Below are 18,579 nucleotides of genomic sequence, written 5' to 3' on the forward strand. Positions count from 1 at the left end.
GTTGGTGTGATGCATGGAGAAGCCCGTGATATCATATCCCGAGTGAGCCATGTTTCCGTGAAACAGAGAATGTTACGATCTCTGATGTCTCTCTGGAAGGCAACCCTTGCTCGAATTTCGTCTACCTTGTTGTCAAGAGACTGGACATTGGCGAGTAGTATACTCGGGAGCGGTGGGCYATGTGCACGTCTACGGAGCCTGACCAGGAGGCCGCTCTGTCTGCCCCTTCTGCGGCGCCGTTGTCTTGGGTCGGCTTTTGGGAATTAGATCCATTGTCCTGGGTGGTGGTCCGAACAGAGGATCCGCATCGGGAAAGTCGTATTCCTGGTCATAATGTTGGTAAGTTGACGTCGCTCTTATATCCAATAGTTCTTCCCGGCTGTATGTAATTAGACTTAAGATTTCCTCGGGAAATCATGTAAGAAATAATACTTTTTTTTTTTTTTAAATACTGCATAGTTTCATAAGGATTTGAAGTGAGGCGACTATCTCTGTCGGCGCCATCTTGATATGAGTGTAAGATGGGGAAAAAATTCTAACCGCCGTATTTCACATAACCATCTCCTATCTCATGTCTGAAATCACTCATCCAGCCCTCCAGCCCACCGAAAGGCCTTTCTGTCTTCATGTTCTGCATCTGCGCTCACCACTCTGTTCATAACTCATTGCTCCAATTTAGGTGTGTATGTATAGCAACAAAGTGATGTTTGTGCCCCCCCCAAACCCCCTTGTTCATCCCAAATTACACCCTATTCCCTATATAGTGCACTACCTTTGACCAGAGCTCAGTAGTGCACTATATAGAGAACAGGGTGCCATTTGYGACTCATCACCTGGAGCGTTGCACCCGCTCCCCCCTCACCCGGCGGTCCGTGCTGCACATGGCCATAATGTAGCCAAATTAGATCTGGCCGTCGCTGTCCCCCTGGTTAAACTCCTACCATGACTCCTCAGCAGCTGATTGGATTTGGAGAGGCTGGAGGAGACGCTATCCAACAGAGCGATCTGCAGATAGACACTAAACCATGTTAACCAGACACTAAAGCGTGTCAGCTCAGCCAGCAGGCACACACACATAGGGAAGCACGCGCACACACATAGTCACACTCAAACACACACACTCTGCATATTTATTTGTTTGTTGTTTTCCCCATCTCCCCTCAGCCCACCTCGTAACAGACAGTGACAGGCGTACTGAAGGTTGAAGGCTGAGAATACGTACACACCCTCGGGGTCTTATGGACCAAGGATTTATGAATGAGGGCTGCTGATGTGAAATGTTAAAGGAAAGATGGCTCAAGCAGCAGCTAGCCACTATCTGCTCGGCAATGGATGAGGATTAGATTTTGTGACTGGCTGGGAGAAAATAATAATAGTTTCCTATTGGTTGAGAGCGGAGGATGAGAATGAGGTGCTATTTTTTTATTTAACCTTAACTAGGCAAGTCAGTTAAGAACAAATTCTTATTTACAATGCGGCCTACCAGAAGGCAAAAGGCCTCCTGCGGGCACGGGGGCTGGGATAAAAAAATATAGGACAAAACACACAACACTACATAAAGAGAGGCCTAAGACGACAACATAGCAAAGCAGCATCACATGACAACACAGCATGGTAGCAACACAACATGGCAGCAACACAACATGGTAGCAGCACAAAACATGGTACAAACATTATTGGGCACAGACAACAGCACAAAGGGCAAGAAGTTAGAGACAACAATATATCACACGAAGCAGCCACAACTGTCAGTAAAAGTGTCCATGATCGAGTCTTTGAATGAAGAGATGGAAATTGAGGTTTTTTTTGCAGCTCGTTCCAGTTGCTAGCTGCAGCAAACTGAAAAGAATAGCAGCACAACATTGCTTAGAATCAAGGGCAATGGTGACATCATTTAGGACCTTTAAGTTTGCAGTGACACATCCAAAACCTGAGCGGAAACCAGATTGCATACCCAAGAGAATACTATAGACATCAAGAAAGCCAGTCCGTTGATTATTGATACGTTTTTCCAACACTTTTGATAAACGGCAAAATAGGAATGGGCCTATAACAGTTAGGATCAGTTTGATCTCCCCCTTTAAATAAAATACGCACTGTGACTGCCTTCCAAGCAATAGGAACCTCCCCAGAGAGGAGAGACAAGTTAAAAAGGTTGGAGATAGGCTTGGCGATGATAGGGGCAGCAACCTTAAAGAAGAAAGGGTCTAAACCATCTGAACCAGATGTTTTTTGGGGGTCAAGTTTAAGGATCTCCTTTAGTACCTCGGACTCAGTGACTGCCTGCAGGGAGACACTTTGTAGCGGGACATGGGAAAAGAGGGAGGAGCATCGGGGATAGTCGCATTAGAAGGGGTGGGAGATGAGGAAATGTTGGACGGGCAAGGAGGCATGGCTGAGTCAAATAGGAATCCTGACTTAATGAAGTGGTGATTAAAGAGCTCAGCCATGTGCTCCTTGTCAGTAACAACCACATCATCAACATTAAGGGACATGAGGAGCTATGAGGAGAGTTTATTCTCCAGGTCTTTAACCATTTTCCAGAACTTCTTGGGCTTAGACCCGCAGAGAGAGAACTGCTCCTCAAAGTAACTAACTTGGGCCTTCCGGATAGCTTGAGTGCACTTATTTCTCATTTGCCTGAACGACAGCCAGTCAGCCTGAGTATGCATGCGCAGAGCGATTTACCAAATGGAACTCTCTATACAGGCAAGGTTCATGTTCACTAGGGCACACAACGGGAAAAGTAAAWYAWWWWWWWWWTTATTAGACAAGTCAGGTAGTCCCTCCTGTTTTGAGAAAGTTTTCTTCAGTTTTGCACCTAATGAACACGACCCAGGCCAGGACAGTGTGACGTGGCCTTTGTGGGACTGCCTGTGACAGCCTGGCTCTCTGTGGCCCTCGGAGTGATTGAGTGAACATGTGAAGATGGAGAGAACATTAGAAAGATGGAGTGAGTGTGAGAAGATGGATGAGTGCTGTGGTCTGAGGCGGCGTGTGGCGGTGGCGGCTCCTCTCGCCTGTTACTCTTCAAGGTTAATGACACGGTGCTGGATGGCCCTGGATGGAGTAGTCCTAGACAGCCAACTCGTGCTACCTGSCCCACACAGGACACAGTGACAGTGTTAGATGGTCCTGGATGAATGGAGAAGTCCTGGGACAGTGTATTCACAAAGAGTCTCAGAGTAGTAGTTCTGGTATAGGATCAGTATAGGATCAGTTTTGGTATAAYTTCTGGTATAAGATCACAATGACACAGATTATATGGATGGGGAGAACTGATCCTAGATCAGCACTCCTACTCTGAGARTCTTTTTTTTAATACAGGCCCTGAGAGAATGAGAATCCGCCCCAGACAGCCTTAGTTTTGACAGTGAATTTCCATCAGGGACACCAAGCTCAAGGCTCTCACTTAAAGTAACTGCCCAATGAATATCTCACTTTTTAAAAGTTCATATTCTGTTACTCATATCCAAATAAAGTTGTTGACTCGTCATTATTTACTGTTCTCTTAAAGGGACACTGTCATCTAGTGGCTATAAATGAATACAGTTATGTGCTTTTACCACTTGGCTACATACACTATATATACAAAAGTATGAGGACACCCCTTCAAATGAGTGGATTCAGCTATTTCAGTCACATCCGTTGCTGACYGGTGTATAAAATCGAGCACACAACCATGCAATCTCCATAGACAAACARTGGCAGTAGAATGGCTTTACTGAAGAGCTCAGTGACTTTTAACGTGGCACTGTCATAGGATGCCACTTTTCCAACAAGTCAGTTCATCAAATTTCTGCCCTGCTAGAGCTGCCCCGGTCAACTGTAAGTGCTGTTATTTTGAAGTGGAAACGTCTAGGAGCAACAACGGCTCAGCCGAGAAGTTGGCCCATGGACAAAGTCAGGTCCATACAGAAATGGTTTGCTGAGATCGGTGTGGAAGAACTTGACTGGCCTGCACAGAGCCCRGACCTCAACCCCATCGAACACCTTTGGGATGAATTGGAATGCCGACTGCGAGCCAGGCCTAATCGCCTAACGTCAGTGCCCGACCTCACTAATGCGCTTGTGACTGAATGGAAGCAAGTCCCTGCAGCAATGTTCCAACATCTAGTGGAAAGCCTTCCCGGAAGAGTGGAGGCTGTTATAGCAGCAAAGGGGGCGACCAACTCCATATTAATGCCCATGATTTTGGAATGAGGTGTTCAACGAGCAGCTGTCCACATACTTTTGGTCATGTAGATTATTTGTGGCCAAAGCATAAATTGGAGAAAAAACACGTCAAAAACCCCACCTCAAACTTGTATCTCAAATAAACAGTTTCAGAAATGTTTGCTATTTCCTCATAGAACATGTCATCTCCCTGAGGAGGATGAGCTGGCCAATCAGCGGTGTAGAGGAGGATGAGCTGGCCAATCACCGGTCTACTTCCATACTTTTAATGGCCACGCCCACACCATTCTGTTGTGGCATACGCCAACACCATTCCAACACAGAAAATATGCTTTTTAACATGCATAATTTAAAAAAAAAAAATTGGAAAGGAAAACTATTGCAGTCATATTGTTAGTAATTATATGTCATATTTCATAGAAATCTGGAAACATTAGGCAGTTACTTTAATGTGTGACTATGTTTAATCATCCTCTGCCATGTGAATGAGTYACATGAACTTGAATTTTTAAACACAATAAAAAATCTACGTTGACTACTGTACAGGGACACTCACCCTCTTGCTCTCTCGCTCTTTCCTCCTCTCCCCTCCCACCTCCTCTCCTCCCTCACCTCTGTCCCTCTAGCTAAGGCATCTTGGGAATGACGAGGTGCACATTGTGTGGTCTGAGCACTCGCGGGACTACAGGAGAGGCATCATCCCTACGGAGTTTGGAGACGTCCTRATCATCATCTACCCCATGAAGAACCACATGTACAGCATCCAGATCCTCAAGAAGCCAGAGGTGGGTTCACACAAAAAAATACAGTTTTACATCGGTTTTAATCATCACGTTGACGTTAAGGTATCCTAGATTCCATTTCCTGCCATTGTTGCCTTGAGCAAGGCAKTTAGGCCTAACTCCTAAACTGCAATAGGGGCACCGCACCGTGGCTGACCCTGGCTTCCAATCCCTCTAGATATTTTTGTGAGTTTATTAAAAGCTAAAAAGACAAATTTCTGTGTTTTGAAAAATTACYATTGACAATATCACAGCTATCCCTGCTGCAGTGTTATATTTTAATATATAAATAAACCAAATCAAAACAAATGTCTCGTGGTACTCCTYCTTCCTGCTCAGTTATGTCCGGCCTAATCGGATCAACAGGATTCTTAGAATTAAATTGRGGTATGGATATGGCTAGAAGATGGGTCTGTCCCTTCAGAGTCTGGGGAAATGTGGAAAGATGGCCAGATAAGGACAYAAAAGAGGTCTGGCTTTTATGAAAGTCAATTATGGCACTYAAACAATAATGTTTTTGTTATTTTATCAAATTAACTAATGTTGCATTGAACATTGCATTCCCTGGGATCTGATAGACGAAAACCACTTGTTATAGTTTTATAAAGTTTCTTATTGTTATGGCTTTATCTAATCAATAGTAACTTACAGAGTTGTTTTCTCTCTCCTCCCTCCCCCCTCTTTCTCTTCTCCCCCTTCCCTCCCTCACTCTACCCCCCTCTCTCCCTCTAGGTACCGTTTTTCGGGCCCCTGTTCGATGGAGCCATAGTGAATGAGAAGATCCTTCCCACCATGGTCCGGGCCACGGCTCTCAACGCCAGCAGGGCTCTTAAATCCCTCATCCCCCTTTACCAGAACTTGTATCCTTCTCCATCTGTCCATCTCCCTGCCATGGCCTGGCAGCACTCTCCAAACCACAGCCCTGTCCAGCACCCTGCCTGTAGGGGGGTAGATAAAGCCACAACACACTCGCTAACTGATCTGTTATGCCTCTCCTCACCTATGGCCATGGCTGTCACGTTAATTGTTATTTTGCACTAGCAAGGGAGATCAGTAGAAGTGTATTAAAGAGTGTGTGTGTGTGTGTGTGTGTGTGTGTGTGTGTGTGTGTGTGTGTGTGTGTGTGTGTGTGTGTGTGTGTGTGTGTGTGTGTGTGTGTGTGTGTGTCACCTTGCTGTGGAAGGCATGAAGAATTAATCCGGCTATAGCTCCCGTCGTGTTGACTTGCTCCTGTCCTGTCTGTTCTGAGGAGTGCGATAGATTGCCACACAGACCAGCTCCTCACTGCACTACAGGCTCACAAGGCATAATGGTAGAACGGCGTCCTTCTCGCTCGATGATTATCGATGTCTCATCCTGTCCCGTGCTCATTTTCTCAACATGTAGAGCATCACATTCTGCTCGGTGCAAAGAGGTGACCGCATTTTTCTCCAGCAGAGAAACGGCGATCATTGCCCATCGTCTCCTCACAGTGATTCAYAGCGATTTGCTTCAGTAGTGATTAATCTCTCGCCCCACTTGGGTGACTCACACCATCGCCAATAGCATGGCTTTTGAACTCTGTCTAGCACTAATGTTGATCATTTTGAATAGTAAACTCATGTTGGGGGGGAGTAAGTAGCTTTATTTTTGCCAAATTGTTTCAATATTGTCCAATGATAGTAATGCCGTTTGTAACGATGTTACAAAATTAACATAATGTTAATATGAATGTTAATGATTCAGTATTTTATGCCTGGAGTCAGTAGAAAAACCATCCATCAGTTTCTATGCCATGTAGAAATCAAATCTGTACAAAAGCACCACTTTTCCCTCTAGTCCAGTTTTCTTCTACCTAATGATTTGTAATTTCACCTATGCTTTTCTCCRCATTTCAGTCATTATTATTTTATATCTTCCTGGAAAGTGAGACTCTGGCGACCACTCAAGCTCACATGCTCCAAATCCCCACCTCTAAATTCTCTATCTACCCTTTAAATACTCTATCAACCCTCTAACCCCTGTTTAAAAATATATATATAATAATGCTCGAAACAAAGCAAAATATAGGGGGSTGAAAAGCGATTCTCATCTGCCATGTCCAATCTCGTGTGTGTGTGCGTGCATGCGCACAGCGTGGAGCACAGCGTGGTTCGATACTGGACTGAGCTATTGATTGGCGTGAGTTGCACCGGTCGATGGGCCTGACAGCCAGAATTACAGTAATCTGTCAATATCGACTGATGTCTTTCCAGACTCCATCTTTCTCTATCTGCCTCTCCGTCTCCATCCCCCTCTCCTTTTGTTTGTTTGTTTCTTTTCCTTCTCTTTTCTTTTACTTCAGAAATAGAGAAGTCTTGTCTAGTCTTCCAGCTGGCAGCTAATTGAAGTCTTTTTAAGGAATGATTCATAGAAATGCTTTAAGCCATGCATGSGTGCGTGTTAAAGGAGAGGATCATTATTTTACAACTTGACGTTAGATGGTTCGTCACCCTGAATACAGTCTACGGGAGAAACTGTCATTCATGGTTCAGTTCTCTTTAAACAGCATTACAAATTTAGATTTTTCTAAACAAAAAATATTTAACCTTTATTTAACCAGGTAAACCTGGCCAAGATAGAGCAAAGCAGTGCGACACAAACCACACAGAGTTACACATAGATAAACAAACGTACAGTCGATAACACAATAGAAAAGTCTATATACAGTATGTTCAAATGTAGTAAGATTAGTGAGGTAAGGCAATAAATAGTCCATAGTGGCGAAATAATTACAATTTAGCAATTAAACACTGGAGTGATAGATGTGATGAAGATGAATGTTCAAGTAGAGATACTGGGGTGCAAAAATAATGGGGTGCAAAAATACTGGAGTGCAAAAAAATAAATAACTAGGGATGAGGTTGTTGGGTGGGCTATTTACAGATGGGSTATGTACAGGTGCAATGAWTGGTAAGCTGCTCTGACAGCTGATGCTTAAAGTTAGTGAGGGAGATARAAGTCTCCAGCTTCAGTGATTTTTGCAATTTATTCCAGTCATTGGCAGCAGAGAACTGTAAAGAAAGGCGGCCAAAGGAGGAATTGGCTTTGGGGGTGACCAGTGAAATATACCTGCTGGAGCGCGTGCTACGGGGTGGGTGTTGCTATGGTGACCAGTGAGCTGAGATAAGGCGGGGCTTTACCTAGCAAAGACTTATAGATGACCTGGAGCCAATGGGTATGGCGACGAATATGAAGCGCGGGCCAGCCAACGAGAGCATACAGGTCGCAGTGGTGGGTAGTATATGGGGCTTTGGTGACAGAACGGATGGCACTGTGTTAGACTGCATCCAATTTGCTGAATAGAGTGTTGGAGGCTATTTTGTAAATGGCATCGCCGAAGTCAAGGATCGGTAGGATAGTCAGTTTTACGAGGGTATGTTTGGCAGCATGAGTGAAGGATGCTTTGTTGCGAAATAGGAAGCCGATTCTAGATTTAATTTTGGATTTGGGAGATGCTTAAGTGTAGTCCTGGAAGGAGATATTACAGTCTAACCAGTACTCCTGGGAGGTATGGTAGTTTTGTCCGACCGGATATTTGCTCGCTTCTAAATAGTCAAGTAACCCTTCAGAGTATGGAGTGCTGGAAAGGCGGGCGGTGTGCGGCAGCATCGGTGAAGAGCATTGCATTTAGTTCTTTGCTTGCATTTACAGAAGTCGCATTTGGAGAACCAACGGAGGGGATGTGTGTTGATATTGGCATTGAGCTCGTTCTGGGGTTCTGTTTTTAACACACACGGTGTCTCAAAGAGTGGGCGCAGATAGTATATTATTGACAGAATAGTTGGCTTCTTCGATCTGCGTACGCAGGTGGATCAGAGAATCACCAAGCGAGTAGCGTACATGTCATTGCATGTATTATAGACTGAAAGAGTCGGCCCGTTGAGATTGAACCTCTGTGCACCTCCCATAGAGAACTGCCCAGAGGTCTGGAAAACAGGCCTCTCCGATTGACAACACTGACATCTATCTGAGAAGAAGTAGTGGCGAAAATCAGGCGAGGCAGTCAATTTTGAGAAATCAGTGGGTCTGTTGAGTGAATATTCTGCCGCTGAGTAGGAAGACCAGTGATTGATCAGAGTACGAAAGCCTTGGCAAGGTCGATGAATACGGCTCGCACAGTACTGTTTTTATCGACACTGAGACGGGTTCCTAACTTCAAGCTAACTTTAAAGCCACCCGCCAGCTAAAATCTATGGAAGTGATGGGGGACATGAGAGCATGTTTATAAAAATGTTAATCTCTGAATACAGCTCCATATATTAGTTTTGATGTTACATTTCTTAAATGCCCCTACTCACTGTTCGATAGATGTTTTAGCCTAGCGGATGGTTAAAGTTAGGCTGAAGTTACCATGTATAGTTTTCCCTGCCTATAGACTATTTTTCAGGGTGAGGACCATCTAACATCAAGTTGTAAAATAGTTAACTTCTCTTTAAGGAAGCTGTTCTCTAATCCTATCTCGATCTCAGGGGCTTAGCCAGGCCTGCAGCAGATATGAACTAGAAGCCTGTCACCAGAGTACCAAGCAACACTAAACACTGAGTCAGTAACCTTAGTTACCTATTGATTAGCGCATGCAGAGGAGCACCAGCGGCCAGTCTGTCTTCGTGTGTGTTGTGTGGTTGTGTGTTGTGTTGTGTGGCCTGTGGATGTGCTCGTGTGTGTGGTCGTGTGTTGTGTGGTGATGTGGTGTGTGTGTGTGTGTGTCGTGTAGTTACTGGTGTGGTGGTGTGGGTAGTTGTTGTGCTGACTGGTTTGAGTGGTAGCTGTTGTAGTAGCACCTCGGACGAGCTCGTATTGTACACAGAACCAATGGTGAAACAAACAGGCATTATTGATTATTATTTATGTTATGCATTATTAGTGGAAATGCCACTGGTAAGAAACAGATGTCCGTCTCTTCCTCTCTAAGGTGATGTTATTTCCTATTGTTCTGCTGTTTTAGTTCTTGGGAAGCATTGTACAGTTTTACCGATAAGTATTGATAGAATTACATATTGAGATCCCCTATTTATTAAATGTATTGTTCTCTGTAAGTGGACTTATTTCGAGGAAGTTCTTGCCTAGAGAGAACTGTAAAATCAGGTCAAACTGCTGGAGTCAGTTCAACAGTTACAGCAGCAAACTGGAGCGTGTGGAGAGGGAGTGACGTAGGTCAGTTCCCTCACAATCCCCTGGAGCGCACAGAGCCAAACCCTGGAGCAGCTAATTGAGCCTGATCATAAAGTAGAAGAACACTAGGGTCTTTCTCTCTTCCAGGTCTGCCTGCTGCCTGCCTAACTACCTACCTGCTACCTAACTACCTGCCTGCCTACCTAACTGCCTGCTTACCTGCTGCCTGCCTACCTGCCTGCCTGCCTGCCTACCTACCTATTGCCTACCTGCCACCACCCCTGTACCTCTCTCTCTTTCCACCCTGTATCGCTACCTCTCTCTCTCTGTCTTTGTCCACCGAACACCCTGTATTGATTTCTCTCTCTTTGTCCACCATCCACGAGCCTATCAGACAAGCTAAATGCCTTTTTTATGCTCACTTCGAGGCAAGCAACACTAAAGCATACATGAGAGCAGCTGCTGTTCCGGACGACTGTGATCACGCTCTCCGTAGCCGATGTGAGCAAGACCTTTAAACACAAGGCCGCGGGGCCAGACGGATTACCAGGACGTGTACTCACAGCATGCGCYGATCAACTGGCAGGTGTCTTCACTGACATTTTCAACCTCTCCCTGACCGAGTCTGTAATACCTACATGTTTCATGCAGACCACCATAGTCCCTGTGCCCAAGAAAGCAAAGGTAACCTGCCTAAATGACAACCGCCCCGTAGCACTCACGCCGGTAGCCATGAAGTGCTTTGAAAGGCTGGTCATGACCCACATCAAAACCCTAGACCCACTCCAGTTCGCATACCGCCCCAACAGATCCACAGATGACGCAATCTCAATCACACTCCACACTGCCCTTTTCCACRTGGACAAGAGGCACACTTATSTAAGAATACTGTTCATTGACTACAGCTCAGCGTTCACCATTCCGATTAATCYGTCGACCTCTACTTCTGACCCACTGGAATTGTGATACAGTGAATTATAAGTGAAATAATCTGTCTGTAAACAATTGTTGGAAAAGTGACTTGTGTCATGCACGAAGTAGATGTCCTAACCGACTTGCCAAAACTATAGTTTGTTAACAAGAAATGTTTGGAGTGGTTGAAAAACGGGTTTTAATGTCTCCAACCTAAGTGTATGTAAACTATAAGGAGTATAATCTGTGGCTTGTGTGTTCTCAGTGGGTGGGGGTGGGGGGGGGGTCCCCTGGGCTTGGGATTCTTCATTTATCTGTCCTGCTGTGGTGTTAAGACTTTGGTCAGGATCTGAGGTGGGCTGTTCTGCTGGCTTCTCGGCGGGGATGGCCAGATGTCTAATGGGTTGTTCTCTGTCACACGTCATCTTTCTCACCTTCTCCTCCAGCACGCTCACCTTCTCCTCTAGTGCTCTCATCGTCTCCTTCTGCCACTCCTGCTCTTTCTCCTATTGAAGTTGTCTCACCACAGTCCAAAGTGCAGACATTTCTTTCTCCCCCTCCGGGTCTGGTTGAGGGGGTGTTGTTGTGCTGGACTGTTGTCTGGGTCTGTGCTGACTGAAGTGTGTTCACCTGCTGTTCCAGCTTCACCTCTGCTGTTCTGCCTTACCTCCAGCTGGATGAATTCATCCTTCATTTCAGTGAGGTAGTGCTCTGTGCTGGGAGGTTGACTTTCCGCTTGGGGTTGCTCGTCTGTGGGGTTGTTTAAAGAAGAGTTCTGGTTTGACTCGCTCGAGGTGGGGGAGTCTTCCTCAAGAGAGCGCTTGTCCTGCTGTGCTCCCTCTTTGATTCTGTGGAAGTCCATCTGAAACTGTTTAGGGTTGCCCTGTACTGTTCCAGACTTGTTCAGGTTGACATTAGCAAAACATTTCTCTGGATTGTCCATGAGGASCTTAWWTRTTAAATCTTTCTGTGCCTTCTCATTTTTTACATCCAAGGGTTACTGTATTGTGATGACCTCTGCACAGAYGGAAGCTATGAAGAAGGGGGCCTCAAATYCCTCTGSATTTGGGTAGGGGAGGCTYTGAAACTCTCATTGTTGGGCTCAAGGGCTTTGACACCCTTACTTCACACCTCAGTGATAATTGAAGTTGCATCCGGATCTGTTCTGTCCTAGCAAGCTTGGTAGCCTTAACTTAGCATTCAGTCCTTATCAAATAAATTACAATAATCTATTTTTGTTTTTCTTCTTGGCTTTAAAAGTAGCTTCAGGCTAAGCGTTACTCACTCAGTTCCAGGTTGGATGGTGTTTTCATGTTTCTGTTGTACTACTTTTGCTGGTCATTGGTTTGCCCGAGTATTTGCTGTATAGTCCTTGGGAATAAGAATCTAATTTGATCCAAAATCAGGTTGTAGGTTTCGAGTTTTGATTTGGAGTAAAGGTTATGTTGTGGAGGGTAGTATCCTTTATAAGTCCTTGTGAAAAAATCTAAATAAACTCTAAATCTATCTTTTTGTAAAAGCATGCACTGAAAAAAATTCTGCCACTAATCTGCTCATGACATCTCTCTCTGTCCACCATCCACCCTGTACCTGTACCTGTACCTGTACCTGCCTGCCTGTCTGTCTGTCTGTCTGTCTGTCTGTCTGTCTGTCTGTCTGTCTGTCTGTCTGTCTCCACCATCCAGCCTGTACCACTCTCTCTGTCCACTGACACCTTGTACCTCTCTCCTGCACGTGCCCGCCGACCTCTCTCTCTGTCCACTGACACCTTGTACCTCTCTCCTGCACGTGCCCGCCGACCTCTCTCTCTTCTCCACACTAAGTTCCTCCTCTTGGCCCTGGGGCTCGTCCATCTGCCTCCTACACTCACTGATCCCTCATTTGCCATGACTGTGAAATCAGTGCTTGAAAGGGAGAAAATMGCCCCCTTTTTCTGCTGCTGGTCTTAATGTATGGTGGACTCAAATGGCAGAAAGCTGCTACAGTACCTGGCATCAGGCAGTGCTAAGAATCATGGCACATCATGGAGCTGCTGGGCGAACACAGCCAGAGAGGAAGAAAGAGAGCGAGAGAGCCTCGGAAGCCACTCCTCAAAAAAAACTATATTCTCTGGTCTGATGAAACCAAGATTGAACTATTTTGGCTGAATGCCAATCGTCACNCGGGTTTTAATGTCTCCAACCTAAGTGTATGTAAACTATAAGGAGTATAATCTGTGGCTTGTGTGTTCTCAGTGGGAGGGGGGGGGGGTCCCCTGGGCTTGGGATTCTTCATTTATCTGTCCTGCTGTGGTGTTAAGACTTTGGTCAGGATCTGAGGTGGGCTGTTCTGCTGGCTTCTCGGCGGGGATGGCCAGATGTCTAATMGGTTGTTCTCTGTCACACGTCATCTTTCTCACCTTCTCCTCCAGCACGCTCACCTTCTCCTCTAGTGCTCTCATCGTCTCCTTCTGCCACTCCTGCTCTTTCTCCTATTGAAGTTGTCTCACCACAGTCCAAAGTGCAGACATTTCTTTCTCCCCCTCCGGGTCTGGTTGAGGGGGTGTTGTTGTGCTGGACTGTTGTCTGGGTCTGTGCTGACTGAAGTGTGTTCACCTGCTGTTCCAGCTTCACCTCTGCTGTTCTGCCTTACCTCCAGCTGGATGAATTCATCCTTCATTTCAGTGAGGTAGTGCTCTGTGCTGGGAGGTTGACTTTCCGCTTGGGGTTGCTCGTCTGTGGGGTTGTTTAAAGAAGAGTTCTGGTTTGACTCGCTCGAGGTGGGGGAGTCTTCCTCAAGAGAGCGCTTGTCCTGCTGTGCTCCCTCTTTGATTCTGTGGAAGTCCATCTGAAACTGTTTAGGGTTGCCCTGTACTGTTCCAGACTTGTTCAGGTTGACATTAGCAAAACATTTCTCTGGATTGTCCATGAGGASCTTAWWTRTTAAATCTTTCTGTGCCTTCTCATTTTTTACATCCAAGGGTTACTGTATTGTGATGACCTCTGCACAGAYGGAAGCTATGAAGAAGGGGGCCTCAAATYCCTCTGSATTTGGGTAGGGGAGGCTYTGAAACTCTCATTGTTGGGCTCAAGGGCTTTGACACCCTTACTTCACACCTCAGTGATAATTGAAGTTGCATCCGGATCTGTTRTGTCCTAGCAAGCTTGGTAGCCTTAACTTAGCATTCAGTCCTTATCAAATAAATTACAATAATCTATTTTTGTTTTTCTTCTTGGCTTTAAAAGTAACTTCAGGCTAAACTTTACTCACTCAGTTCCAGGTTGGATGGTGTTTTCATGTTTCTGTTGTACTACTTTTGCTGGTCATTGGTTTGCCCGAGTATTTGCTGCATAGTCCTTGGGAATAAGAATCTAATTTGATCCAAAATCAGGTTGTAGGTTTGGAGTTTTGATTTGGAGTAAAGGTTATGATGTGGAGGGTAGTATCCTTTATAAGTCCTTGTGAAAAAATCTAAATAAACTCTAAATCTATCTTTTTGTAAATGCATGCACTGAAAAAAATTCAGCCACTAATCTGCTCATGACATCTCTCTCTGTCCACCATCCACCCTCTGTCTGTCTGTCTGTCTCTGTCTGTCTGTCTGTCTGTCTGTTTGTTTGTCTGTCTTGTCTGTGTTTGTCTGTCTTGTCTATGTTTGTCTGTCTTGTCTGTGTTTGTCTGTCTTGTCTGTCTCCCATCCAGCCTGTACCACTCTCTCTGTCCACTGACACCTTGTACCTCTCTCCTGCACGTGCCCGCCGACCTCTCTCTCTTCTCCACACTAAGTTCCTCCTCTTGGCCCTGGGGCTCGTCCATCTGCCTCCTACACTCACTGATCCCTCATTTGCCATGACTGTGAAATCAGTGCTTGAAAGGGAGAAAATGGCCCCCTTTTTCTGCTGCTGGTCTTAATGTATGGTGGACTCAAATGGCAGAAAGCTGCTACAGTACCTGGCATCAGGCAGTGCTAAGAATCATGGCACATCATGGAGCTGCTGGGCGAACACAGCCAGAGAGYAAGAAAGAGAGCGAGAGAGCCTCGGAAGCCACTCCTCAAAAAAAAAAAATATTCTGGTCTGATGAAACCAAGATTGAACTATTTTGGCTGAATGCCAATCGTCACATCTGGAGGAAACCTGGCACCATCCCTACAGTGAAGCATGGTGTTGGCAGCATCATGCTGTGGGGATGTTTTTCAGCGGCAGAGACTGGGAGACAAGTTCGGTTCGGGTGAAAGATGAATGGAGCAAAGTACYGAGACCTGAAAATAGCTGTGCAGCGACYCTCCCCATTCAACCTGAAAGAGCTTGAGAGGATCTGCAGGGAATAATGGGAGAAGCTCCCCACATACAGGTGTGCCACGCTTGTAGCGTCATACCCAAGAAGACTCGAGGCTGTAGTCGTTGCCAAAGGTGCTTCAACAAAGTACTGAGTGAAGGGTCTGAATACTTACGTAAATGTCATATTTCAGTTGTTATATATATATATATATATATATTCACATACATTTGCAAAGATTTCTAAGAAACAGTTTTTTTCTTTGTCATTATGGGATATTGTGTATTTGTGTTTATTAGGGATCCCCATTACAGCTACACTTCCTGGGGTCCAAACACAGATTGATGAGGGGGAAAAAACAATTTAATCCATTTTAGAATAAGGCTGTAACATAAGAAAATTTGGGGAAAGTGAAGGGGTCTGAATACTTTCCGAATGCACCGTTGCTACTTCCCAAACCAGTGTGTGTGTCAGAGTTTCCAATTAGCCTTCAATTGCCAGCTTTTGGCCGATTTWAAAAATATATATATATAATAATGAAAGCCAATTAATAAAACTATTGCTGGCCAAAATGAATCAATGTAAATACATTTGACCGTCAAGCTACTATTTCTATTTCTCAACTGGTAATTGAAGCGCGCCGCCCATTCTCACCATTCTACTGCAGGCAACAGGCTATCAGCGGGTCACCCACCACTTTACAATGTGAGCTGGAGGCAGTGTGCATTTTGAAAACATACTTGATAGTTTGAAACCTGTATGTTTTATTTCATATTATGATTCATGTCTTACCTTACTCTAAAGTAGCCTAAAGGCAAAATCCGTCCATGGGAACGTGGAGGCAATTATTTTATAAAGACTTCATAGGCGGCGCGTGAGTTTCAAGTTCGAGAAGCTTACAATTTATCGTAACATTTCTACCGTTCTGCGTGCCAGTTCTGATTTTCATATGCGCATTTTCATAGAAAGGTTTCATTTAAATAATAACGTTTTCGTTTTTAAAATTATTGTCACCTGGTTAATCATAAAAAATGTGAATTAAAATGATAAAAATCTCAAAGTTAAAAGTCAACTAATGCGAGATCACCAGCCTCTGCCATACGGACACATTGATGCACCGTGATCCATTGGCGGCTAAAGAAATGAGCGCATTGAACTCATAGCCTATAGACCAATGCAGCAGTAGGCCTATAACTCCCATTGCTCTTTCACGACGAGGATTGGTGATTAACGAGGGGGAGATTGTTGGAGAGATTTTTCAAATAGCTTACTGTGAGGAACTATAGTTTTTAATATATTATCATTCGCAATGGATGTTAAACAATTTTCTACATTTCCGAGCAGGACAGAGAAACCAGACACATGCTAATTGTTCACATGGAGCACTCCAAACAAAAGAAGATGAACAAATGTACAAATCTCGTAAATGATGGTTATGAATTAAACCAAAACWTGTTTCTTACAAGTGTWGCAGGTTGTCAACTCTGCAAACAACGTTTCCCCTCAGAGATTGAGAACGGTAAATGCCTGCTCTTTCCATGACATAGACTGACCCGGTGAATCCAGGCGAAAGCTATGATTCCTTAGTGACGTCACATGTTAAATCCACTTCAATCAGTGCAGATGAAGGGGAGGAGACAGGTTAAATAAGGATTTTTAGCCATGAGACAATTGAGACGTGGATTGTGTATGTGTGCCATTCATATGGTGAATGGGAAAGACAAAAGATTGAAGTGCTTTTGAACAGAGTATGGTAGTAGGTACCAGGCGTACCGGTTTGTCAAGTACTGGAACAGTTTCATTTGGGTTTTTCACGGTCAACAGTTTCCCGTTAAGAATGGTCCACCACCCAAGGCACATCCAGCCAACTTGACAACTGTGAGAAGCATTGGAGTCAACATGGGCCAGCATCCCTGTGGAATGCTTTCGACGCCTTGAGTRCATTTTCACCACACACCCCTCCCCTTCTTGTCTCAACATTTAAAATTATACTCAAGACACATATTTTAGATGCTTTTCACTGACAGCCGCAACTCAGTAATGAGCTACGCCTATTGCCACGCACGCTGCCCAAATTGCGGYATTCCCAAATAAGTTTAGGCCTACGAGCTTGTGATTTGAAACAATACACAGCATTTCTTTTTGAAGAGGCTAATTATCCTCGATTTCATTTACTTCCCTATTGGACCCACCGCTATACCATTTCTCTCCTGTTCTATTGGTTTTCATATCAACTTTCTTTCGTTGTCCAGAAGCCAAAGGCAGATTGTAATCATATTCGCAACCCATTCTAGTTGTTGGATCGTTAGATTCCCCCTCTTTCTAAGTTTCTAGTAGAGATTTTCATCTCTGTCACATATGGAACCGCTATCAGGTACGCGGTTTAGAATGGTGTTTTCCTGCTAATTGAATTTTGGCACTTTTTTTTTATTTTATTATGTTTTATTGGCTGCTTCATTGCATGAGTTGCATGTTCTGATAATATGTATAACCATAATCTAAATGTGATTTCTGTCATTCTGATCATTGTGGGTAGACTCCCTCAAATGGCTGGTAAATTAAAATCTTCCCAGTCACATTGTCCATCGCCACATTTTCGTAACAGAAACCTTGTTGTGCGCTTGCATTCACACCAACCAGACAGTTTGGGGATCTGTTTTGCAGCAGTCACACACAACACACACCCTCTAGATCCTCAGCCCTCCTTCCCACTGCCTCCCAGTGCATTTGGGGGCTGTGTGATTTAAATGTTTTTAGTGTAGTGACGGTCACGGCTGGGAGAAAGATGTTTGCTAGATCAGCACAGGACAGGTTAGCTGTTACCACACTGTTTAGTTAGTGTTAGAATGTTTGGGGGTGATTAAAGCTAGGTTGACCTCTCTGGCCTTGGGGCCAGGGGCTCGACCATCCACCCCCTCTACAGGACCCCCTCTACAGCTGTTGGACCATGTGGTCCATCCGAGCTGAGGCCCCCTGATAACATTCAACCACCTCCGGTCTCACTCACCCCCCTCACACACACACGTCTCCCTCTATTTTYCCCATCTGATCTGTCTGACTCGAGGCTGGGGATGAGGGACTGCTCTCAAGCTGTTTGGAAGGCAGAGTCAAATGTAACTGTGACAGCCACCACAGCCATCTGTCAATGGCCGATTGTGGAGCCGGAGAAACAATGTTGGTTGAGGAGGAGGATGAAGGGGAGAGAGGAGAGTTGCTAAGCGATTTCACCATTGGCCCTGCCAGTCCAGTGGTGTGTGAATGTGAGCCAGTAAGAGACTGGCAGTAGGGGCAGCCTCTCTCACTCGCTTTATCACACACA

At 44.9% G+C, this 18,579-nt stretch overlaps 1 protein-coding gene across 1 annotated transcript in view; it reads left to right on the forward strand.

The window, feature by feature from the left end:
• The window catches only part of ralgapa1 (Ral GTPase activating protein catalytic subunit alpha 1), a 145,974-nt gene that overhangs the window by 91,172 nt on the left and 36,223 nt on the right, over nt 1–18,579 (forward strand). The window contains exons 39-40 of the mRNA XM_070443288.1: nt 4,803–4,961; nt 5,691–5,818. Of these exons, the coding sequence (XP_070299389.1) occupies nt 4,803–4,961; nt 5,691–5,818 (287 nt within the window). The remainder of the gene's footprint in view (nt 1–4,802; nt 4,962–5,690; nt 5,819–18,579) is intronic.

Source organism: Salvelinus sp. IW2-2015, linkage group LG4q.2, assembly GCF_002910315.2.
Source record: "Salvelinus sp. IW2-2015 linkage group LG4q.2, ASM291031v2, whole genome shotgun sequence".
Taxonomy (NCBI): Eukaryota; Metazoa; Chordata; class Actinopteri; order Salmoniformes; family Salmonidae; genus Salvelinus; species Salvelinus sp. IW2-2015.